Here is a 25,602-nt window from a genome sequence, read left to right on the forward strand (position 1 = left end):
ACACCATCCTCTGAGTAAAGAAGCTCACCTTCAGTTTTCCCTAAAATACTTCACCTCTGACCTCTAGTTTTAGTCTTACTCAGGCTCAGATGAAAAAGCCTGCTTGCATTTACCCTATCTATACCCCTCATAATTTTATATCAGCCATTCGTTATGTGCTGTGTTATATGACGAGGGTGATTATGGTCTTTCCATGACCATGATTGTCCTTGGAAAACTTTTCTACAGAAGTGGTTTGCCAATGCATTCTTCTGGGCAGTGTCTTTACAAGACAGGTGACCCCAGCCTTTATCGATGCTCTTCAGAGATTGTCTGCCTGGTGTCAGTGGTTGCATAAGCAGGACTTGTGATGTGCGCCGGCTTCTCATATGACCATCCACCACCTGCTCCCATGGCTTCACATGACCCACACTGGGGGCTAAGCAGATGCTACACCTTGCCCAAGGGTAACCTGCTGATTAGTGGAGGGAAGGAGCATCTTACACCTCTTTTGGTAGAGAGGTAGCTCCACCATACCGCCCCACCAATTATATATGCCTTTATCAAATCTCCTCTCATTCTCCTACACTCCAGGGAGTAAAGTCCTGATCTATTTAACCTTTCCCTATAACTCGGATCCTCAAGTTCTTGCAACATCCTTGTGAATTTTCTCCGTACTCTTTCAATCCTACTGACAACTTTCCTGTAGGTTGGTGACCAGAACTGCACATAATAATCTAAATTTGGTCTCACCAACATCTTATATAACTGTAACATAACTCTTGTACTCAATACTTTGATTTATGAAGATCAATATGCCAAAAGCTCTCTATGTCTCTATTTACCTGTGATGCCAATTTCAAGGAATTATGGATCTGTGTCCCCAGATCCTTCCGTTCTACCGCACTCCTTAGTGCCCTCCACTGTGCAAATCCTACCCTGGTTTGTCCTCCGAAGGTGCAACACCTCACACTTGTCTGCATTAAATTCCATCTACCATTTGTCATTCATATAGATAACAAACGACAACACACTCAGTGGCATTCTCTGCAGCACACCACATCACAGGTCTCCAGTCAGAGGGGCAACTGACCTCTGACCTCTATGATTACCAAACCCTTTGTTCACAGAGCTACTGCTCACTGGATATATTTTTGTATTTTGCACCATTCTCTGTAAACTCCACATCGTTCGGGAGGCTGAGGGGTTGATTGACAGGACATATAGGGAGTTAGTTATACCAAAGATCAGGATACAGGTAACTGGGTGATCGTCAGGAGAGGGAAAGGGGATAGGCAGCCAGTGCAGAGTAATCCTGTGGCCATTCCTCTGAATAATGTATACCACTTTGGATACTATTGGGGGATGACCTAGCAGGGGAAAGCCACAATGGTCAGGTCTCAGGTCTGACTATGGCTCAAAAAGGAAGTGGGGAGTAGAGGCAAGTTGTATTGACGGGGGATTTGTATGTTAGGGGAACAGAAAGGAGAATCTGTGGATGAGAATGAGATGGTAGGTTGCCTCCCTGGTGCCAGGGCCAGGAGCATCTCAGATCGAGTCCACAGCATTCTTAAGTGGGAGGGTGAGCAGTCACAGGTTGCGGTCCATGTCAGTACCAATGACATGGGTAGGAGGGGAGACAAGGTCCTGCAAAGTGAGTTCAGGGAGTTAGGTGATAAGTTAAAGGACAGGACCTCTAGAGCTGTGATCTCAGGATTGCTACCCGTGCCATGTGCTAGTGTGAGGCTAGAAATAGAAAGATCATACAGTTTAACATGTGGCTAAGGAGATGGTGCAGGAAGGAGGGCTTCAGAATTTTGGATCATTGGGCTCTCTTTCAGGGAAGGTGAGAGCTGTTCAGAAGGGATGGTTTGCACTGGAACTGAAAGAGGACTAATATCCTAGTGGGAAGGTTTGCTAGGGCTACATGGCAGTGGGGGTTTTAAACAAGAGTTGCAGGGGGTTTGGGTTCAGAGCATCAAACAGACTAGTGGAGTGTTTGTGAGGGAAGATGTCGTTAAGCCTACACACAAGGTCAGGTATCAAAAGGATGAATACAGTGGGAATAATGTTTGAGCTGCATATGCTTCAATGCAAAGAGTATTGTAGGAATGGCAGGTGAACTTAGAGCGTGGATCAGCACGTGGAATTATGGTGTTGTAGCCATTAGTGAGATTTAGTTGCAGGAGGTGCAGGGTTAGCATCTTAATGTTCTGGGGCTCCATTGTTTTAGGCGTGACTTGAGCGGGTGGGGTTAAAGGGGAAGGCATGGTATTACTAGTCAGAGAAATGTCACAGCAGTGCTCAGTCAGGACAGATGGAGAGCTTGTCTAGTGAGGCTACATAGGTAGAACTGAGGAATTCGAAGGTATGACCACATGAATGCAATTATATTAGAGACTGCCCAACAGTCCGCACGATTTAGTGGAGCAAATTTGTAGAGAGGTCACAGACTGCTGTAAGAAATATAATGTTGTGATAGTTGGTGATTTTAACTTTCCACATGTTGACTGGGACTCCCTTTGTCAAATGTGTTCAGTAAAGTTTCCTTAATCAGTACATAGAAATTCCACTAGTGAGAGTGTGATACTAGATCTCCTAGTGGGGAATAAGACAGGGCAGGTGACAGAAGATTGTGTAAGGGAATATTTTATATCTAGTGATCACAATATCATTAGTTTCAAAGTAAGTATGCAAAAAGACCATGGGTTGAGATTCTAAATTGGAGAAAGGCCAATTTTGATGGTATCAGAAAGGTTCTGGCAAGTGTGGATTGGGAAAGGTTGTTTTTCTGGCAAAGGTGTACTTGGTAAGTGGGAAGCCTTCAGAAGTGAAATATTGAGAGTACAAAGCTTGTATGTGCCTGTCAGAATAAAAGACAAGGATAACAGCTTTAGGGAACCTTAGTTTTCCAGAGATTATGAGGTCCTAGTGAAGAGCAAGAATGAGGTGCATAGCAGGTATAGGCAGGTAGGAACAAATGAGGTGCTTATGGAGTATAAGAAATGCAAGAGAATGTTTATGGAAGAAATTAGGAGGGCTAAAAGAAAGAATGAAGTTAGTTGCTCTCGCAGACCACGTGAAGGGGAATCCCAAGGGCTTCTACAGATACATTAAGAGCAAAAGGATTGCAAGGGACAAAACTGGTCTTCTGGAAGATCAGAATGGTAATCTTAGCGTAGAGTCAAAAGAGATGGGGAAGGTGTTAAATGGATTTTTTGTATCTGTATTTACTGGGGAGTTGGACACAGAGTCTATAGATGTGAGGCAATACAGCAGCGAGGTCCTGGACAGAGGAGGAGGTGTTTGCTGTTTTGAAACAAATTAGAGTGGATAAATCTCCAGGGCCAGACAAGGAGATCCCTTGGACACTGTAGAATGCGAGTGCAAACATTGAAAGGGTCCTGTAGCAGAGATATTTGAGCATTCTTAGCCACGGGTGGGGTGACAGGGGATTGGAGGATAGTTCATGTGGTTGTTGTTTAAGAAAGGCTTTAAGAATAAGCTAGGAAATTGTAGGCTAGTGAGCCTGACATTAGTTGTTGGAAAGTTATTGGAAGGTATTCTAAGCAACAGAATATATAAGTATTTAGATAGACAAGGCCTGATCAGAGATAGTCAACATGTCAACATGGCTATATAGAGTTTTTTGAGAAAGTTACCAAGAAAGTTGATGAAGTCAAGACACTGGATCCTGTCAACGTGGACATTATTAAGGTATTTGACAAGCTCCTGAATGGGAGGTTAGTTGAGAGGGTTCAGTCGCTTGGCGTCAAAATGAGGTAGTAAATTGGATTAGACTGTAGCTTCACTTGAGATGTAAGAGAATGGTTGTAGATGGTTGACTCTCTGACTGGAGGCCTGTGACTAGTGGAGTGCCGGAGGAATTGGTGCTGTGTCCTTTGTTGTTTGTCATCTACAGCAATGATCTGGGTGATAATCTTGTAAACCGGATTGGCAAATTTGCGGATGACATCGAGATTGGGGGTATAGTGGACAGCGAGGAAGACTACAAAATCTTACAATGGGATCTGGACCAGCTGGTGAAATGGGCTGAAAAATGGCAGATGGAATTTAGTGCAGACAAGTGTGAGGTATTGCACTCTGGGAGGACCAACCAGGGTAGGTCTTACTCAGTTGGACCCTGAAGAGTGCAGTGGGGGGGGGGGGGGGCTTGTCTGCGAATGCAGTTCAATAATTCCTTGAAAGTGGTGTAACAGGTGGAGAGGGTCATAAAGGAATCTTTTAGTGCATTGGCCTTAATGAATCAATGTACTGAGTACAGGAGTTGGGATGTAATGTTGAAATTGTATAAAACATTGGTGAGGCTAATTTTGGAGTACTGTGTCCAGTTTCGGTCATCTACGCACAGGAAAGATGTTCAATCGGGTTTGCTGGGTGGCCTGTTCCCTGCTGTACCTCAAATAAATAAGATTGAAAGAGTGCAGAGAAAATTTACAAGGATGTTGCTGGGTCTTGAGGACCTGAATTATAGGGAAAGGTCGAAGAGGTTAGGACTTAAATCTCTAGAATTTAGAAGATTGAAGATTTAATAGAGGTATACAAAACTATGAAGGGTTTAGACAGGGTAAATGCAAGCAGGATTTTTTCACTGAGGTTAGGTGAGACTAGAGCTAGAGTTCATGGCTTAAGTGTGAAAGATGAAATATTTAAGGGAAACACTTTTTCACTCAGAGAATGGTGAGAGTGTGGAGAGCTGCCAATGCAGTGGTAGATGCGGAATCAATTTCAACATTTGAGAGAAATTTGGATAGGTACATGTTGGGGGGTTGGTATGGAGGGCTATAGTTCCGATTGGACTAGGCAGATTAATGATCTGACATGAATTAGATGGGCAGAAGGGCCTGTTTCTGTGCTGTAGTGTTCTATAACTCTGTGATATGCTCTATGCTCATCCGCCATACCTGTGGTATTCACTGCACTGAAATAGAAGCAACTCAGAACATTAGTCCCACCATGCTCGAACTTCCGGTTCCTGTCTTTGGATGTGGGCTTAATATCTACATTTCCCCACAACCACTCCACTCATAGCCCTGGCACTCTAGTTTCCATCCCCGTAACCCGAGTTTAAATACCTCCCGCCTCCCCAGAACAGCCCTAGCAAATCTTCCTGCAAGGATATTGGTTCCCCTTTCAGCTCTGGTGAAAACCATCCTGTTTGTACCGGTCCCACCTTCTATGCTGAAAAATGTTATGTACACAGCTGGTGACATTTCGTTTGAAAAGTAAACTTGTGCAAGTAGAGAAATGATTCGCTTTGGAGCTAAGTTGTTTTTAACCATAAACGGTAAATTTCCTAAATTCACAGCATCATATTTCTTTATAATTTATTGTTTGAAATTTCAGGATATTACTCTGGAGTTACTCAGTCTTCCTGGCATTAGGCAATAGTGTTTGGAAAAAGACTTCATTTAACTCACTTAACAAAGGTAAGAACTACAGTACTTTCACTTCAAAAGTAAATAGCTTGCATTACAATGGCATATTTCATGACCTTAAAGTATCGTAAAGTATTTCAAAGCAATGGTTATTTGTAGGTAATCTATCTGGAATAAAGAGTGCACGATCCCGCAATGGCAAGATGGGACTCTTAATGCTCCCTGGGACGCTATTCTGGGTGTCCAGTACAATGACAGAGAATATTGTAGACTGAAGTTTGTAAATTATGTTAACTTGGGTGGAATACTAAGGGAGGCAGATGACACTTGAAGATTGTAGTAGGGTAAAAGAGTGAGAAGATGTATCACAAAATGATCTGAGTGTGAGCTGTCTACTATTTGGATCTGAGGAAGACAAACCAAATTTAATTCTCATTCCCCACATGGCAACATAACAACCAGTGTGTTTACCTGTCAGCCAGACCACACACACTGCTAGCCTCAGGGTGAGAGCATGAATTTTATAAAGACACCCAGACAATGGCGATATCTTCCACTATAAGTAGGTAACTGTTCACCAGCCAAGCTATATCTAGAGCAGTAGTAGTAGAAATCACTTGGATTGAGTATAATGTTCTTCTGAGGGGTAATTCTCTTTATGGCGAGCAGCTGTGCATGACCTTGTTTGATGTGGGGAGGGTGATGGACAGCCACCACACAGATCGTGGTCAGGGCCCGGTGCCATGGAGTGCCAGATGGGGACTGGGGACCCTTCACTGCTGCAGCCTTCCTCCGCCGTCACTGCCATTCCGATGTGTCATCGTCACTCTCCAGCTGAGCATCGTCATACGGCACTGAGGTCTTTGTGTGGGCGGATCCTCCCCCTTGACCTTACTGCCCTGGGCAACCCTACCAGCGGCATCACCCTCGGTATCTCTGGTACCCACAACCCTCTCCACCACAATAAGGTGACGACCCTCAGAGAGAAGGTACTGAGTAAAACTGCGGTAAAAGCACACTAAACTCATGGACTGTGGGAGCACATGAATGTGACCAGCTGACCTTGAATTCTGCTGGTAAGTGCCCAACCATTCTGCTGGAACATGTCTTCCTGACAGCTAAAGAATCATCATATAGTCCAACACAGGTCACTGAGTCCATAAAAACTAAAGGGTAAAGTCAAATCCCCTGCTTTTTTGCTATACCCTTCTGTTTTTTAATCAATAATTATTTATTCAATTCTTCAAAGAAACCTATAGTCTTTACCTTTAAAATAGTGCAAAACAAACTTTTTTCTCATGCTGTCTGTTTCTTTTGCCAATCTGTGGCAGCTGGAAATAAACTTTTCAGTAAATAAGAATGGCTTGCTTTTATCTCCTCCATCAAAAACTTTCATGATTGTAAACACTTCTTTATTGAGCATTACGCCCCTGAGTCCAAGTCATTATGTCCATCAAATCTTACATCAGTATAATCGTTCGTATATAGGCTGTCCAATCCTGTTGGTATCACCTGATCCATGATGTCACCTGTCTGGCTGGCCTTTGCTGCTTGGTTTCAATTTAGCAAGATATAAGAGGCAGAGTTCTAAGAGCCTAAGCTGACCATGAATGGGAATGAAAGGGTTAACATATAAGGGGCATTTGATGGCTCTGGGCCTGTACTGGCTGAAGTTTAGAAAGATGGGGGGGGGGCGCGGGTGGATCTCATTGAAACCTATTGAATATTGAAAGGCCCAGATAGATTGAATGTGCAGAGAATATTTCCGATAGTGGGAGAGTCTAAGACAAAAGGGTACAGCCTCAGAATAGGAGGGCATCCCTTTGGAACAGAGATGAGGAGGAACTTCTTTAGCCAGAAGGTGGTTGATCTGTGGAATTCATTGCTGCAGATGGCTGTGAAAGCCAAATCATTTGGTATATTTGAAATGGAGGTTGATAGGTTCTTGATTAGTGAGAGTAAAGTGATGGGGAGAAAGCAGGAGAATGGGGTTGAGAGGGATAATAAATCAGCCATGATGGATTGGCATAGCAGAATCAATGGGCCAAATGTCCCAATTCTGCTCCTATGTCTTATAGTGGTATTGTCTAACATTCCCTACACTCTTGGCCAGATCCCTCAGGTGTGCTTAAAATTAAATTAAGCAACATGAATTGACAGCAGATTTTTCAATGAAGAAATTGAAAAGCTGGGAAAGGTGAGGCAGGATCTGTTGTTGAACTATTGATAAGTTGGCATGGTTTCTTGTTAACAATTATAGTTATGTGAATAAATCACCCTGTTCATTTCTTTACCGACCGTTGTTGAATATTTATGTCTTACAGACGTGATAGACCAAACAAAATGAATTATAGTGAAGAATATGAATATGATTACTTGTATAACTTCAGCGAAGATTATTATGACGGTGTGGAAACATTGTGCAGAATGAGTGAGAACAAGACACTTTCACCATTGTTCATTCCAATATTTTATTCATTTATTGCTACCATGGGCATTATCGGCAATGGTTTGGTTGTTGTAATCTATTTGTCCTACAAGAGGGTTAGATCTATGACTGACATGTTTCTCATGAATTTGGCCATAGCTGATATACTTTTCGTGGTTACCCTGCCATTTTGGGCTGTAGATGCCCCTGAAGGATGGATCTTTAAGGACACTGGGTGTAAAATTCTCAAGGGTATATACAGTATCAATTTTTACAGTGGCATGTTATTGCTAGGTGCTATTAGCATTGATCGATATATTGCTATTGTCCATGCAACAAGGTCTTTTAATTACAAGGGAAAAACACTGGTTTACAGTAAAATTGTTTGTATATTCATCTGGCTTTATGGAATTATTGTATCCTTGCCAACATTCATTTTTACCACAAGCTATGAGTTCAAGACAACAGGAAAAATGGTGTGTGAAATGAAATACCCAAAACACGATTCGCATATATGGAAGGCAGCTGCTCCGGCACTACAGCTAACACTTGGTTTCTTTGTACCTCTGTTTATTATGATTTACTGTTACTCTCTGATAATTAAGACACTTCTCCAAGCCAGAAACTTCCAGAGACACAAGGCATTTCGGGTTGTAATCGCAGTAGTAGCAGCTTTTGTGGTTTGTCAAGTGCCATACAATGTTGTTATAATTTATGATTTATTTAGGACAAGCAGCTGTGAAACTTTCCAGGCAAAGGCTATTGTCCGCATAGTGACACAGTCTATTGCCTTTCTCCATTGCTGTCTGAACCCTGTCCTTTACGCCTTTATTGGTGTTAAATTCAGAATGTATTTATTGAAGATTATACAAGACATCTGCTGCTTAAGCAAAAAGAACATTTCATTACGCTACAGCTCAGTAAGGCCTATCACTGAAACGTTTGTGTTAAAGCGTACATCTGACTTTGACATTGACAATTTATCATCCTTTACAATGTGATCGTCTGCTTATTTTTGTAGTTATGCATATCTCATGAAATTTCACAATAAGCATTTAAATGCTCTATAATCCCTCATTTCAAATTCTGCGTACTATTTAAATAAGAATTATACACACGGTGTCCACTTTATTCGGTACCTCCTCTGTCTAATAAAGTGGCCACTGAGTGTATGCTCATGTCCCTCTGCTGTTTGAGCCCATCCACTTCAAGATTTGACGTATTGTGCGTCCAGGGATGCTCTTCTGCACGCCACTGTTGTAACGTGTGGTTATTTGAGTTACTGTCTCCTTCCTGTCAGCTTGAACCAGTCTAGCCATTCTCCTCTGACCTCTCTCATTAACAAGTCAGTTTTGGAAAAGGACTGCTACTCAATTGGATGTTCTTTTTTTGTTTTTCCCACCATTCTCTGTAAACTCTAGAGATTGTCGTGTGCGTGAAAATCCCAGGAGATCAGTAGTTTCTGAGATACTCAAATCACCCCATCTAGCACCAACAATCATTCCACAGTCAAAGTCACTTAGATCACATTTCTTCTCCATTCTCATGTTTGGTCTGAACAACAACTGAACCTCTTGACCAGGTCTGCATGCTCTTATTCATTGAATTGCTGCCATATGATTGGCTGATCATTAACATTAAAGAGCAGGTGTACAGGTGTATCTCATAAAGTGGCCACTGAGTTCAAGTATAGTACTTAAGACCCTGTACACTCTTTCTCACCACAGACCATTTATATTCTATCCTTGAGTGAATTTGTGGAATATGTTAGTTAAAGTTCACTAGAGTAAATAACTTCCACAGAAATAAAACTGTATACAGTCTGTTCCTTGGCACAAAAATAAGTCCAAGGTTTCAATCTAGCTATCCATAAAACTTCATTTTTAAAGTGGTGTTTTAAGACTTTTTACATTTTAAAAGGGAGGAGAGAAGCAAATTTTATTGCAATATATCAGGAAAACATTAGCAATTTGGTAGCACAGATGTGTGCAGCAGAACATTATAGGTTACAGGTTTTCACACACAATGAAATACTTCACAAGATCTATATCATTCCACTATGGGAAGTGAAGGTAACAGGAAAACTTAGAACACCATCTAGGATTTCCTGCAAAATAAAGGAGCAGTACGAACTCCTGTGGAATTATTTCGTTGAGAACGAAGAGATCGGTGCAAATGAGCCAGAAACAAGAAGGGAGAGGGATAACATTGAAAAATGGGGAAAGATTGGGAGGAGTCTACATACAGAATCCAGCCAAGCTTTACACCATTAGGCAACATCCCAGAATTCTCCATTGACAAGCCCACATTCTGCCACATATTCAGAGCTGATTATATTGAAAACTGACATCAATTTCGATTACATTGCAAAACGTAAATAAAGCCTGAAACTGATTAATAAAATTACAGGCGGCGATGTTAGAGCCACGATATTTCAAGGAGTAACTGAAATGACCCCTGGACTGAAAGGGTTAATGGATTTGATGGACCTGGGTCTGTACTCACTGGAACTTAGAAGAATGGGGGGTTGGGGTGGATGGATCTCATTAAAACCTATCGAAAATTGAAAGGCCTGGATAGAGTGGACATCGAGAGGATGGTTCCTATAGTGGGGGAGTCTAGGACCAGAGGGCACAGCCTCAGAATACAAGAATGTCCCTTTAGAACAGAAGTGAGCTGGAACTGCCTGATCTGATGAGTTCCTCCATCATTTTATGTGTGATGCGATAACTAAAGTATGGAAGATGATTCATTATCTCAAGATGTAGGAACCTTCTTGTTGTCTATGCAAAATTGCTGAACTTGAGTAATTAATTCAGTGACATTTTCTGTACACTGCCATGTTGTACCAAATCTCCTGCCTTATAATGTACATATAGAATTTTTAATGTTTTAAAGATAAGCTGATCACTAGAAGTTCATTTTCAACTATACAATACTTACTAGAGTTTCTTCTTTCCTCTGATAGTTTTTATTTTATAATTGTAACTGTAGTATGTATTTTGTATTATTATGCCACAATTTTTAAACCTGGTAAGGGCAGATTAATTTTGTGGGTGCAATTCTGATATGTTGCATTTTAAATGCCAATGTACATGACAGAACAGGAAAATACTTTGATTTTTAATGAAGGTGTTTAAAATGTGGATGTCATTTTAGGATATGTACTTCATATAAATATATTATTAGGTCAATGATTGTGTCAGTTCAAAATGATTTTTAAACAAATTGTATAAAAGAGTATTCTAGCTATGTTTGATTTCTATGTGTGTTGTTGCTGGATGTTCAGGAAGTTGAATGAAACCCCAAATGTTTTCCTCCTCTGGAGAACATTTGTTACAAGTCATGTGTTCAAAGTACTGTATCATGTAGATGCATAAATAATACAAGGCTTTCTTTCTAAGGAACTTGGCATTGAAGTGGGAAGCTGACTTTGCTTCTTTTCTCAGATACTCTGCTGTAGAAAATGCTAACCTGAGACAAAAAGAGAAGACAAAGGTAAAACAGACAGAATGCAATAGGCCTTGGCTGCTTTCCTCGGTGGTCAGTTCACAAGATTATTTGTTATGGGCCCTTGTAAACATGTTTGCCTCACCTGGAATCAAGTCAGTTATAAACAGATATAAGCAGATAAGCAAAAGGGAAATCTTTTGATAAAGCAACTGCAGATTGTCTCTTATTCGTGAATCTTTTGATAAAAATATGTTTGTATAAAAGTGATATTATTATTCTGATGTATAGCTTGCCGAATGGATTAAAAATTTTTTAAGTCAGTGATTATTCTGTATTGTGTATAAATAAATATGTGCCACAAATCATTTTTTGCATTCTACAATTATTTCTCACAGTGATTGGCCATCCAATGTATGCACAGTGGCCACTTTATTAGGTACCTCCCGTACCTAACTAAGTAGCCACTGGGTGTATGTTCATGATCTTCTGCTGCTGTAGCCCAGAAGGTTCGACACGTTGTGCATTCAGAGATGCTCTTTGGGACACCACTGTTGTAACATGTGGTTATTGGGGTTACTGTCGCCTTCCTGTCAGCTTGAACCACTCTGGCCACTCTCCTCTAACCTCTCTCATTAACAAGGCATTTTTTGCCTTCAGAACTGAGATCCACTGATGGTCTTTTTTCTGTCTGTTACACCATTCTCTACAAACTCTGCAAACCTGTTGCCCATGAAAATCCCTGAAGATCAACAGTTTCTGGCACCAACAATCATTCCAGAGTCAAAGTCACTTAGATCTCCTTTATTCCCCATTCTGATGTTTGGTCTGAACAACAGCCGGACCTCTTGACTATATCAGCATGCTTCTATGCATTGAGTTCACTGGTGATCATAGAGCATAGAACAGTACAGCGCTGTAAGAGGCCCTGTGGCCTACAGCGGCGGTGTCACCCAGGGTGCAGATGTAAGCTGCACATCTGCCTGCACGCAGTCTATATTCCTCCATTCCGTGCCTGTTCACGTACCTGCCTTTAAAGCTACCGTGCAATGGTTTTGAAAAGCATTACACCTGGTTGGGCAATGCTGAGTTCTTTCCCCTTTAAAGGAAATGTGTGCTTCTCTTGGAGCCTAATGGGTAAAGTATAGATTGTGGGTTTAATCCTCGATATGTGCTCCTCAGATGAGGTCAGTATGAAGGCTCAATTTACTTCAGTGTACTCACGCGAGCACTCAGAGTACCCCCGCACTCTCTGGTGCTACCGTGATGGAAATGCATGTGGTTGCCTTCTGGTCCCCCATCACAGAAATGGGCCTTTCAACCCATGCCAGCCTTATTGCTCTTCCACAATAATTACGTTTGCCTGTATCTACAAACGGTAATTAATTGGTCAAACATGATTTCTCTTTCATGAAGATTTGCTGATTTTTACCTGATTAGGTTGAATTTTGCCAAGTGTTCTCCGGGAACAGCTTTAATAACAACTTCCCCATTGGTTTGTAGTTTTGCTCAGTTCCTGGTCCACCCCCACTTCCAGTTCCTAGTTCACAGCTATTTCTGGGATGCCACCTGTGCTCTCCACAGTGACAGTTAGCACAGACTCGGTGAGCTGAATTGCCTGCTTCTGTGCTGTATCATTCTACCATTCCATGAAATTACTTGTTTAAGGTTCAACGTTCGAAGTACATTTATTATCAAAGGACGTATACCTCATACAACCTTGAGATTTGTCTCCTTACAGCCAGCCATGAAACAAAGAGCTCCAGCAGAACCCACTGAAAACAAACGAAGTCCGTTAAACACCCGATGTGTGGTGAGATAAAAAACAAATTGTACAAACAATAAAGCAAACAAACAACATTCAGAACTGAAGTCCCCGCCACCAGGCATCACTGCAGGTGAACTGTGTTTAGTTCATCTACCATCTCCTTGTTTTCCATTATTAGAACATAGAACAGTACAGGAACAGGCCCTTGAACCCACGACATTGCACCGAACTGTAAGGAGTTGTCCCGCCACTGTCTGTAAGGAGTTTGTACGTTCTCCCCTTGACTGCGTGGGTTTCCCCAGGTCCTCCAGTCTCCTCCCCCAGTCCAAAAACATACCGGTTGGTAGGTATATTGGTCGCTGTAAGTTGTGCTGTGTTTAGGCTACAGTTAAAACGGAGGTTGCTGGGCAATGCAGCTCGAAGGGGCTACTCCACTCTGCATATTAATAAATAAAAAATAAAAATAAATAAACAAATTAAGTTAGTAATTAAGTGCCTAATTAAACTAATCCCTTCTGCTACAGAATGTCTATAACCCTTATGTGCCAGTTTAAGAGATTTCCAAACGTATCCATCGTATTTGCCTCCACCACCGTCCCAGGAAGTGGGCTCCAGGCACCCACCACTCTCTATATAAAATGCCCCAGACTCACTTTTGATCAGATCGATTTTCACTTTGTTAACGTGTTTCTTTTTAAAATATCTATGGAAACTCCTACCGTCTGCAGCTTTCTCTCAAACTGATTTTATTTCCCTATTAATTTATTTCTTGCTAGTTTTCATTGTCTGTCCAACTAACTGAATCCACCTATCTTTGCACAATTATATGCTTTAGTTTGCCACTTTTCATTGGATAAACCATAGCCATTATAATGTTAGAAGTTTATGTGTGGGAGGGGTAGTAAACATAAACCAAGACCTCTTATTTACTGTCAAATTGATGTGAAGGATTGAATGATTACATTGTGTCATTTTGAAGAGCAGGGTTATCTCCAAAATTGTTTCAAATCTTCCATATTTTTTCAAATACTTATCAGGGATATCTCCAACATTGTTTCAAATCACATTCAATAAATACCACAGGGGAAAAGAAAGATCTGACCTCCCACTGTGGCTTGCAAGATCTTGCTGTATATTAATTGGCTGCCCCCCTTTATACTGTTGTTATAATGACTTACTTCCAATTTAGCTTGGCAGCTGATGAAGACTGAGCGGGAACCACAAGTGGGGTACAAGGTGATTAACGTGTTGGGTGGTGGATACTTTGTGGGCCATTGATCTCCTTATGTGATGTAAGTCAGGTTCTGAATGCGACCTTTTCGTTTTCACACTGTCATGGGCTAGAGCTCGTAAAAGTTCGCTGGGACTAATATACTTCTTTCTCAAAGAGGAATTACTGATGGTCCCTGCGAAAGAACAAGTTCCATTTTTACAGCTGTCCTTAAGTCAATTGTGCCCATAAGGTGAAAGATACACAAAAAAAGCACTGGAGAGAGTGAGAAATTTCAAGTTCCTGGGCGTCAGTGTCTCTGAATATCTAACCTGGTCCCAGTATATCGATGCAGCTATAAGGAAGGCAAGACAATGGCAATATTTCCCCCCCATCCCTCCCCACTGATCTCCCTCCTGGCACTTATCCGTGTAAGCGGAACAAGTGCTACACATGCCCTTACACTTCCTCCCTTACCACCCTTCAGGGCCCCAAACAGTCCTTCCAGGTGAGGCAACACTTCACCTGTGAGTCGACTGGGGTGATATACTGCGTCCGATGCTCCCGATGTGGCCTTTTATATATTGGCGAGACCCGACGCAGACTGGGAGACCACTTTGCTGAACATCTACGCTCTGTCCGCCAGAGAAAGCAAGATCTCCCAGTGGCCACACATTTTAATTCCACATCCCATTCCCATTCTGACATGTCTATCCACGGCTTCCTCTACTGTAAAGATGAAGCCACACTCAGGTTGGAGGAACAACACCTTATATTCCGTCTGGGTAGCCTCCAACCTGATGACATGAACATCGACTTCTCTAAATTCCGCTAATGCCCCACCTCCCCCTCGTACCCCATCTGTTACTCATTTTTATACACACATTCTTTCTCTCACTCTCCTTTTTCTCCCTCTGACCCTCTGAATATACCCCTTGCCCATCCTCTGGGTCCCCCCCCCCTTGTCTTTCTTCCCGGACCTCCTGTCCCATGATCCTCTCATATCCCTTTTGCCTATCACCTGTCCAGCTCTTGGCTCCATCCCTCCCCCTCCTGTCTTCTCCTATCATTTTGGATCTCCCCCTCCCCCTCCAACTTTCAAATCCCTTACTCATTCTTCCTTCAGTTAGTCTTGACGAAGGGTCTCGGCCTGAAACGTCGACTGCACCTCTTCCTACAGATGCTGCCTGGCCTGCTGCGTTCACCAGCAACTTTTGTGTGTGTTGCTTGAATTTCCAGCATCTGCAGAATTCCTGTTGTTTGCGGCAATATTTCAGTAGGAGTTTGAAGACATTTGGTATGTCACCTAAAACACTTGAAAACTTCTATTGATGCACCGTGGAGAGCATTCTGACAGGCTGCATCACTGTCTGGTGGGGCGGGGGGCACGGGTACTGCTGCACAGGACTGAAAGAAGCTACAAAAAGTTGTAAAATTATTCAGCTCCATCTTGGGTACTAGCCTCCATAGTATCCAAGACATCTTCAAGGAGAAATGCCTTGGAAAGGCAGCGTCCATTGTTAAGGACCACCATCACCCAGGGCATGTCCTCTTCCCATTGTGACCAACAGAAGCCTGAAGGCACACTCTCAGCAATTCTAGAATAGCTTCTTCCCCTCTGCCATTTGATTTCTGAATGGACATTGAACCCATAAACACTACCTCACTTTTTAAATATTATTTCTATTGTGCATACTTTAATCTATTTAATATACATATATACTGTATATACACTTACTGTATTGATTTACATTTTTTCTTTCTATATTATCATGTATTGCACTGAACTGCTGCTGCTAAGTTAACAAATTTCACAACACATGCTGAGGATAATAAACTTGATTCTGATTCTAAAGTAACCACAGAATTGCAATGAATGAAAAATGCCTGACTGACAAGAGAAAAAATAATTACTGGAAGTGGAGAACATCGAATGTTATGGCTCAGTACAGGCCCTTTGGCCCACAGTGTTGTTCTGACCTATCAACCTACTCTAAGATCAACCTATCCTTTCCCTCCTACATGCTGTAACTCTCCAGTTTTCTATCGTCTAAGTGCCCATCTAGGAGTTCTTTAAAAATATTCCTAATGTATCTGACTTTACTACCACCTTTGGCAGGGTGTTTCACACACCCACCACTCCTTGTGAAAAGAATTTACCTCTGATATCCCACCCCCCCATTCTTGCCTCCAATCCAATTACGTATTGGCTATTTCCACCTTGGGAAAATGTCTCTGGTTGTCCACTTTATGCCTCTTAGCTTGTATTGGTCTATCAAGTCACCTCCTATCTTCCTTCACTCCAAAGAGAAAAGCCCTATTTCGCTCAACCCATCTTCATAACACATGTTTCCAGGCAGTATCCTGGTAAACCTCCTCTGCCCCTTTTCTAAAGCTTTCATATCCTTCCTATAATCAGGCATCCAGGACTGAATATGGTATCCGAATTGTGATCTGAGCAGGATTTTATAGAGCTGTAACATTTCCTCGCTGCTCTTGAACTCAATCCCCTAACTAGTGATGGCCAACACACGATACACCTTCTAACAACTTAAGCGACGATTTTGAGTGATCTACCAACGTTGTCCCCAAAATCCTTTCATTCAGAATCAGAATCAGGTTTATCATCACCGGCATGTGTCGTGAAATTTGTTAACTTAGCAGCAGTTCAATGCAATACATAATATAGAAGAAAAAAATATAAAATAATAAATAAGGAAATCAATTACAGTATACACATATTGAATAGATTTTACTTCGTCCAAAAAACAAAAATAATATATATTAAAAACTGAGGTAGTGTCCAAGGGTTCAATGTCTGTTTGGGAATCAGATAGCAGAGGTGAAGAAGCTGTTCCTGAATCACTGAGTGTGTGCCTTCAGGCTTCTGTACCTCCTACCTGATGGTAACAGTGAGAAAAGGGCATGCCCTGGGTACTGGTGATTCTTAATAATGGACGTTGCCTTTCTGAGACACCGCTCCCTAAAGATGTCCTGGGTACTTTGTAGGCTAGTGCCCTAGATGGAACTGACTAAATTTACAACCTTCTACAGCTTCTTTCGGTCCTGTCCATCACCAGACAGTGACGCAGCCTGTCAGAATGCTCTCCACGGTACAACGGTAGAAGCTTTTGAGTGTATTAGTTGATTTGCCAAATCTCTTCAAGCTCCTGATGAAGTATAGTCGCTGTCTTGTCTTCTTATAACTGCATCGATATGTTGGGACCAGGTTAGAGCCTCAGAGTCCGCTCCGCTTCGCTCCCACCTCCGTCACCCACCGCTCCCTCGTTCCCGTTACCACCGCTTTCGGTCTCCCGCTTCCAAAATTTAACGTTTGATTAAAAGTGCTCTTTCGTATGCACGGGTGTCCGTAAGTCGGATGTTCGCAACTCGGAGTCGTCTCATTTGCATTTAGTCCCTTCACGACGTTACAAGAGATCCAACCGACTGGCGCTGTACTTAGTGGGAGCCCCCTTGCGGGTATCGTGAAAGGTCCGTGGGAGGAAAGACTCGCCTCTCTGGAGCAGCAGCCGCCGCCAACCCGCACCATACCTTCCCGATCCTCTCTCCCCGCCCACGGCAGGAGGGTGGGGGTGACGTCGCGGAGTCGGCCGTCTCCTAGCTACGGGCAGCGACTGTTTGGGAGCTGGAGACCGAGAGCGAGGGAGCGGAGCCGAGCGGACTTTAGCCGAGCCTCGGCGGGCAGGGGCAGTCAGTGGCGCCCGCCGCTCCATGTCCCGACCCTGTGCTCTCAAACACATGGACGGTGCAAGCTTCAGGCCAGCTGCCGGTAACTCAGAGTTCCCTTCATTCAGATCTCCTCAGCCGACGGTCAGGGTGAGAAAATTTAATGTTTCCGCAGACGTAAATGACCGGTCACCCTGATATTGAATGCTCATTCCCACCTATATCTTGCATCGAGGGGCAAAGACTTGGGCTGGAAGGCACCCGCTATTCCTTACTTCTGGGATATGAGGGTTTATATTAAATTAATTTCTTCTTTTACAAAAAATTCTGACACTTCTTGTCAAGTATTTACATTTCATCAAAGTATCTCGATTTTTTTTAAAAAAAGAACTTCGCTTAACGAGCTTTGGTTAGATAATAGCTCGCAACTAATACTTCGGATTTAGTTTTGAGGCATGTGCTGGGATTACAGAGGCTTCATTCGCCCACCAGTTAAAAAGGGACACATAATTATGGATTGTTTTCAATTTTAGTTGGTTACTAGGCTGCTTATTTTAATGAAGTTGCCGAACAAGCAAGTTTTTCCACCATGTTCTTTATTTTGTAATTTATTTTTTTATTGAAGTTCATCATCAAAGCATTCCATAAGTTTTCCACCAGTCCTGTTGACTTTGTGCTGTAACTGCTGACGAACCAGAGCGTGTAAACTTTATTACTCTTCCTGAAATACTATATTGTTGTATTATCTGGGCTGGTCATTATTGTACTGGGATTACATCTCTGGTATTTAAATACCATGATATTCAATAATAGATGAAGCAATCCAAGAAAGTGACGTACATTTGAAATAAACATACACCATACTCTAATACAGAAATTGTGAGCATTTACTCTTCAAAGATGAATTATTGGGTCCTGATAGTAATTACAGTCTTATTTTACAGTTCTTGTGAAGGCTCTTCTGCAGCTTTATCCTTAAGAGCTGTAACTGATCACTGATGGTCAGTGAACTACAGAGAATGTACCCACCAAAATAGTTCTGAGGAAAAAGAAAGTTTGTAGCAAACAACTCGCAATGTCATCCAATGGTCCCGAGGACAAGAAATGTGTTTCCCAATGGCCCCCACAGCTATCCACTGGCACTGGTTTTAACACTACCACTTTGATTAATCAACAAGGATGGGGAGATTGTAATGACCAATTGAGACAATCTTCACAATGGCCACATTCCAGGAACAACAACATGTCAAACATTGACTGCTGTCAGAATACAGGGCAACATAAGAAGGCTTTGGACTTAAAACAGACCCAGCAAACTAATTCCAGTTTATTTCAAGGTCACTCTGGTGAAAATCAAAGTCAGACACTTCATATTGGGCAAGTACAACCTGACAAGGCAAATGGACTCTTGGATCCCATAATTAACAATGAGCTTAATCAACTATCTATACTTTACAGCAATGTACAACAGGTAAATAATTACGTATTGCTTATTTTTCAAAGTTTTCAACACAATTTACATTTTCGATAAATAGGTTTAACATGCAGTCAATATCCCTCTTATAAACTACAGACAGTGTAATTAAATACTGGACAAGCATTCCATGGTGCTATGGTAACCTAGCGGTTAGCGCAACATTATTACAGCTCCGGGTGTCGGGGTTCAGAGTTCAATTCCAATGCTGTCGCTAAAGGAGCTTGTATGTTCTCTTGTGACCCTGTAAGTTTCCTCCTGGTGCTCCGATTTCCTCCTATAGTCCAAAGCTGTATCAGTTAGTAGGTTTATTGGTAAGTTGTCCTGTGATTAGGCTAAGGCTAAATAGGTGAGTTGCTAGTAGTGCACCCTGTTGTGCTAGAAAGGCCTGTTATGTGCTGTATTTCTTAATAAATTAAAAATATATATTCCTGATATCTGAGCTAATGGTTCAGAGATTAGAGATCAATATGAGCTAATGATTTGGAGATTAGAAATTGAATCTTACCTGGGTACAGTGAAACTTAGATACACTTAATCAAACTATCCGTTTTTCAAAATACACACTGTTTTTAATTAGTGATCACAAATGCTTTTGGTGTAGAAAATCTGGGTTATATGTGACTCCAGATCCACAGCTATATAACTGACTTATAACTTATCCCTGCAGTGGCTTATCAAATCATGCCCAATTGTATCAAAATAGCCACAATGAATATAAAACTGGATTGACAACCTGGTATTGACCAAAGCATATGTAGAACATACTGTAGAACATTACAGCACAGTACAGACCCATGATGTTGTGCCACCTTTTAACCTGCTCTAAGATCAATATACCCCTTCCCTCCTACATAGCTCCCTACTGTTCTGTCATCCATGTGCCTACCTTAAGAGTTTCTTAAATGTCCCTAATGTATCTGCCTCTACACTACCCTTGTCAGGGTGTTCATGAACCTACCACTCTCTGTGTAAGAAACCTACCTTTCACACTCCCCTACACTTTCCTCCAATCACTTTGAAATTAAGCCCCCTCATTATTAGCCATTTCTGCCTGAGAAAAAGTCTCTAGCTATCTACTCGATCTATGACTCTTATCATATTATTATCAAGTCGCCTCACGTCCTCCCTTGCTCCAAAGAGAAAAGCTCTAGCTTGCTCAACCCACCCTCATAAGACATGTTCCCTAGTCCAGGCAGCATCCTGGGAAATCTCCTCTGCACCCTCTCCAACGCTTCCTCAGCCTTGGTATAAAGAGACATCCTGAACTGAACGCAACACTTCAAGTGGGATTGGAGGACAAATCTTTTGTTACTGTCACAGAACATACGTCCAGTTCGGTCAGTAGAAGAGATTCATCAGACTTGGCAGCATTTAGGTTCAAGTTTATTTTCATTCAACTGCATCCATATATATCAGTAAATGAAACAATGTTTCTCTGAATCAAGGTGCACATATAACTCACACATAACACATAAAGTGATATTCCCACAAATAAATCAGTGAATAATAAGATGCATTTACAACACAAGTTAAAAAGTAAACTGAGTAACACTACTGGTGCTTCATATGTGATGAGACCTGGGTGGTGACAGGGAGTTCAGTAACTGTTCATGTCCTAATGCTGTGGTACCTCCTGCCTGATGATAGAGCTTGGACGGATGAGAGGGATCCTTGGCAACGCTAAGGGCCCTGTGTAGGCAGCACTCCTGATAAATATCTCTAATGGGTGGAAGAGATACCCCGATGATCATATCAGTAGTCCTGCAATGCTTTGTAGGGACACATGGTCAGACATCCTGCAATTCCTGTACCAGAAGGGTGATGCAGCTGGTCAGGATCTGTGTGCTAGGGAAAAAGTAGCTCTAGGAGTCTTCAGCGAAGCCCTGGGTCCACATCAAGTCTTGTGGTATTAAATCAAGTATAGGCACCTCCTGCTCTTCTTCCCCAGATGAATGATGATTCTTCTTGTTCATTGGAAGAGCTCATCACCAAGAGTGTCCAAAAAGACAACTGCCATTCTGGGTCCATGTCCTGTTAGGAGAGAGGTATCTTAATGTTGCCTTTATCAAGTTATATTTTGCATTTTTTTCTGGTAACTGCAATATAACCCTCGTGAAACACAATCCTATCTTTCCACTGAGGACATTCTATAAGTCTTGGGTGACATAATCACGTTGCTGGGTTAGTTAGAACAGAATGAATTTATCAGAAATGTTATCCATGAGGTAGTGGGGGCCTTTGTCAGCAGCAGAACTGTTTAATCATCATAATCTGTAACTTTGTAGTCGAGCATGTCTCTCAGTCTGCAATGATGTCAAGCCATGGGACTGACTATTGACCAATGAGTATAGTAGTAGTGCAATCACTCAAGTCGAGTATGATGTTCTAAGGGGTTGTCTATCTAGGTTGGACTCCATTAATGAAGAGTGCTTGTACATGACTTTATTTAACATGGGGAGGCTGATCCATGGGCAACTACCACATGGTCCTTGACAGATCGGTGTTAGGGTCCAGTGGAATGCAAGGCAACTTGGGACTCGTCACTGATGCAGCCTTCCTCTGCCTTCACTGTCTTTGTGATGTGTCGTCATCTTCCACCAGCTTCCACCAGTTGAGGTCTTGGTTGGACTGCCCTTTGCCTGGAACTTCCCTCTGGACCTTACTGCCATGGGTGATCCTATCAGGAGCTAAATGTTAGGTGGCTAAACATCGCTCACGGGATCTCAGGAACTCACAAGCTTCTCCACCACCCGAAAGTGACAATCCTTGGAGAAGCCAGTAGCTCGCCTAGAACAGCTTGAGGCACACCAAAAATGAAGTGAAGTTATAATACAGGATTATATGCTCGCGAAACAATGAAAGTAGCAAGTATTCAACAGCTACGTGATCCCGCAGCTAGTGATTCAGATCAAAGTTCTTGAATCTTCTCACTTCTAGTCATGAACAGTAGTGGACAATTAAACTTCTGAAGGGATCAGAAGGCATTAAAAATGTTTCCATCCTGAATGATGATAGAACCCTACATGGCGTATGAATGGCAAAGATGTTTACAGTTGTTTTCAGCCAAAAGTAAGTAAATGAATCATCTTGTCCTCTCCAGGTGTTCTATCACAAAGGCAATATGATGTTAAGAAACATCTAAGATCACTAAAAACAGCAGAGGATGTGGAATTAGGTAGCTTCCCTGCTGCAGTGCTCCAGAACTAACCATGCCTCTGTTAAGTTGTTCCATTACTGCAATAATAAGGGTCTCTGGTTGATAATACAGCAAAGTATCAAGGCATGTCCAGTATGCCAAATGCAAGGCGAATTCAATTTAGTAACTGCCACCTCATCATGACTTCCAAATCGATGGAAGATGCCGTCATGACTTACCAATAACCCATTCACTGTTGGTTAGCTTGGATTTTCATTTTCCCTCCTTGATCCAAGAGCTGAATTCCACAGCTGAGGTAAGGGTGACTCCACTTGACATCAAATCAGTATTTGTATGGGTGTGGCTTGGTAAAGCTGAACTAATGGGAAACAACCAAATATTTTGCAGTTTGGAATGAATGTGAAGATGGCGGTCTTTGACATTGAATATTTATACTCTAGTCATTGGTGCAAGGAGTTCCATAGGGACAAAAGGTCTTTAATCTAAAATGTTTGTTTTGTTTCTCTTCCCATGGATTCAGCCTGATCTTCAGAGTCTTTATAAGACTTTGGTTAGACCACACTTGGACTATTGTGAGGAGTTTAGAGTCCCTTATCTAAGAAAAGATGTGCAGGCATTGGAGATGATCCAGAGAAGGGTTGGGAGAATGAAAGGGTTAACAGCTGAGGAGCGTTTCATGGCTTTGGGCCTGTGCTAACTGGAGTTTAGGAGAATAAGGGGAGGAAACCATTGAAATCTATTGAATATTGAAAGATCTTGATAATGTGGATGTGGAGAAGATAGTTCCTATAGTGGGCGAGTTTAGGACTAGAGGACAGCCTCAGAATAGAAGGATGTTGTTTTAGAATAGAGGTGAGGAGGGTTTGTTTTAGTCAGAGGGTGGTGTAGCTATGCAGTTTATTGCCACAGATTCCTGTAGAGTCATCATTGGGTATATTTAAAGAAGGGTGTGATAGGTTCTCATTTGTAAGGGCCTCAAAGGTTATGGGGAGAAGGCAGGAGAATGGGGTTGAGTGAGATGATAATTCAGCCACGATGGAATGGCAAGCAGACTTGATGGACTGAATGGCTCAATTCTGCTCCTATGTCTTATGGTCTTATTTCCATCATTTTCTATTTTTATTTTAGATTCATGGGCATTGCTCTAGGCCAACCTTGAGTCCATGGACCCCTTGCTTAATGGTATTGGTCCATGGCACAAAAAGGGTGGGGAATCCCTGCCCTAGGTGCAACCCTAATCAGCTATTCAATGGCCTTTCCATCATAATGGGGACAAAAATAGGGATGCCTACTGATAACTGAATGGTTTTCTAATCCATTCACAACTCCTTAGATCATTAAGTACTCAATGCCTCTGTGCACTTGGGCTTAGAAAACGTATAGGCATGAGCTGTGAATTGGCAAATAACACGCAAGTGTTAGGCACTGACCATTAACAACAACAACCACCTTGACATTAATATCCAGGACTGTAGATGAGATCTCCCACCATCAATTTCCTGGCTTTCCTATAGACCTGAAACACAACTAAAGTAACGACAAAGAGTTTTACAAAAGTAGATCTGAGGCTGACTATCCTGTGATGTGATTTGCTGCCTGGCTCCCTAATGCCTTTTTGTTATCTAAGGGACACGTTAGACATGTGATAGAATACTGGCCTGTTGGCTGAGTGTAGCTCTGAAAACATTTAGGAACTGCCATCTAGCGCAAAGAGGGAAGCTAGTTCACATCTCCCCTTCTGCAACGTAAGAGTTGCAGTTATATCCTCTGAAGAATGTATTGCATTTGTCAAGGTTTTCTTTCAGCAATGCTTGCAACCTCTGCCACTTAGAATAATATGGGGAGCAGATACATAGGAGTGACCATCACATGCGGTTCCCTTTCATATCATCGAGCAACCTTACAATATTGTTGTCTCTGAGTGAAAATCCAGCCTGTATTGACTCATTGGGGACGGTGAGGGTACATTCACTACGTCTCCAAGAAAGTTGCTCATCATGATCAACGTAGGGTTTGGCAGCAGATATCACAGTCAAGATTAATTCAAGAAATACAAATATCCTATTTATAAAGCCATCTGATCACTTTTAGTGCAACATCTGGAGTAGAACAATCCTGATGAAGCACATTGCTTAACATTTTAATTGATGTGTTATCCACACAGATATAGATGTCATAAAGCAATCTTATCTTATAGATGTCTTCAGCATACAGGAGGGAGATTGAAAATCTGGTTGAGTGCTCATCATTGTCAGCGAGTCCAAGGAGACTATCGAATTCACTCTGCAATTTGAGAGGAAGAAGCAAAAGGCAAATCTATCAGTATTACAGTGGAGTAAAGGGAATTACTGTCATGGTCCGGATCGGGGTCCCTTTAAATTTACTTTGTTTAGGTTATGATCCGGACCGTTGATTCCCTGTTTCCCGTGTTCCTCGGTCTTGGTGATTGGAGGCAATTAACGCTCAGTTGAACCGGTAATTTATAGTATCCGGCTTTCAGCAGTTCAGCGTGAGAGTGTCTGCAAAGTCATCAAAGGTACGGTGTGCCGATGTCATCTGGCCAGAGCAAGCCTAGTCTCTGCCGAAGTGAGTGCCGGTAATTCGCCCTTCCTCACTGGAGCAACTCTGTCCAGTTACCTCGCCGAAGTGAGCCTGCAAAGTTTCCTCATCAAGGTGGGTTTGTCAGTTAACCTGCCGGAGAGAATCAGGAGCCGCTGTCTACTGTTCCTGGGCCGAGTCTAGAGCTCGCCACTACCCGGAGGTTCCAAGTGCCACGTCCTGGCTCTGGCGGCATCCAAGTACCACGTCCAAGTCAAGTCCTGGCCCTGGCGGATTCCGAGTACCAAGATAAGTCCTGGTTCTGGCGGCATCCAAGTACCAAGTCAAGTCCTGGCCCTGGCTACTGAGTGTATGTTTGAATTTTTTTTTAACTTGAAGTACAGTAGCAAGATACAAAAGAAATATGAATTAATGTTAGTGATTTTGAACATGAATTGGATTAATGCTGTAGAAGATGACTAGTAAACCTGCTTGTTAATGCAAATATC

General features: G+C 42.2%; 2 protein-coding genes and 1 long non-coding RNA gene across 12 annotated transcripts in view; 2 read left to right on the forward strand and 1 right to left on the reverse strand.

Annotated features, from left to right (window-relative positions):
• ccr6a (chemokine (C-C motif) receptor 6a) overlaps nucleotides 1–11,612 on the forward strand; it is a 55,546-nt gene extending 43,934 nt beyond the window's left edge. For both annotated transcript variants that reach the window (XM_072265953.1, XM_072265954.1), the window contains 2 exons: nucleotides 5,347–5,429; nucleotides 7,703–11,612. In XM_072265953.1, the coding sequence (XP_072122054.1) occupies nucleotides 7,722–8,807 (1,086 nt within the window). In that variant the 5' untranslated portion in view covers nucleotides 5,347–5,429; nucleotides 7,703–7,721 and the 3' untranslated portion in view covers nucleotides 8,808–11,612. The remainder of the gene's footprint in view (nucleotides 1–5,346; nucleotides 5,430–7,702) is intronic.
• Nucleotides 11,613–12,925: 1,313 nt separating this feature from the next.
• On the reverse strand, nucleotides 12,926–14,418 carry LOC140202275 (uncharacterized). The gene is made up of 2 exons (XR_011887057.1): nucleotides 14,203–14,418; nucleotides 12,926–13,460 (listed from the first exon to the last, which is right to left on the reverse strand). It is a non-coding gene; the product is annotated as an uncharacterized lncRNA (long non-coding RNA).
• Nucleotides 14,419–17,755: 3,337 nt separating this feature from the next.
• The window catches only part of LOC140201598 (uncharacterized), a 119,126-nt gene continuing 111,279 nt past the window's right edge, over nucleotides 17,756–25,602 (forward strand). For 6 of the 9 annotated variants that reach the window (XM_072265955.1, XM_072265959.1, XM_072265958.1 and 3 more), the window contains exons 1-2: nucleotides 17,999–18,071; nucleotides 18,866–19,392. In XM_072265955.1, coding sequence (XP_072122056.1) covers nucleotides 18,997–19,392 — 396 coding nt within the window. In that variant the 5' untranslated portion in view covers nucleotides 17,999–18,071; nucleotides 18,866–18,996. Of the gene's footprint in view, nucleotides 18,072–18,865; nucleotides 19,393–25,602 lie in introns of all 9 variants that reach the window. The other 3 variants (XM_072265962.1, XM_072265963.1, XM_072265956.1) reach the window with 2 other exon arrangements.

Source organism: Mobula birostris, chromosome 8 (assembly GCF_030028105.1).
Source record: "Mobula birostris isolate sMobBir1 chromosome 8, sMobBir1.hap1, whole genome shotgun sequence".
NCBI lineage: Eukaryota > Metazoa > Chordata > Chondrichthyes > Myliobatiformes > Myliobatidae > Mobula > Mobula birostris.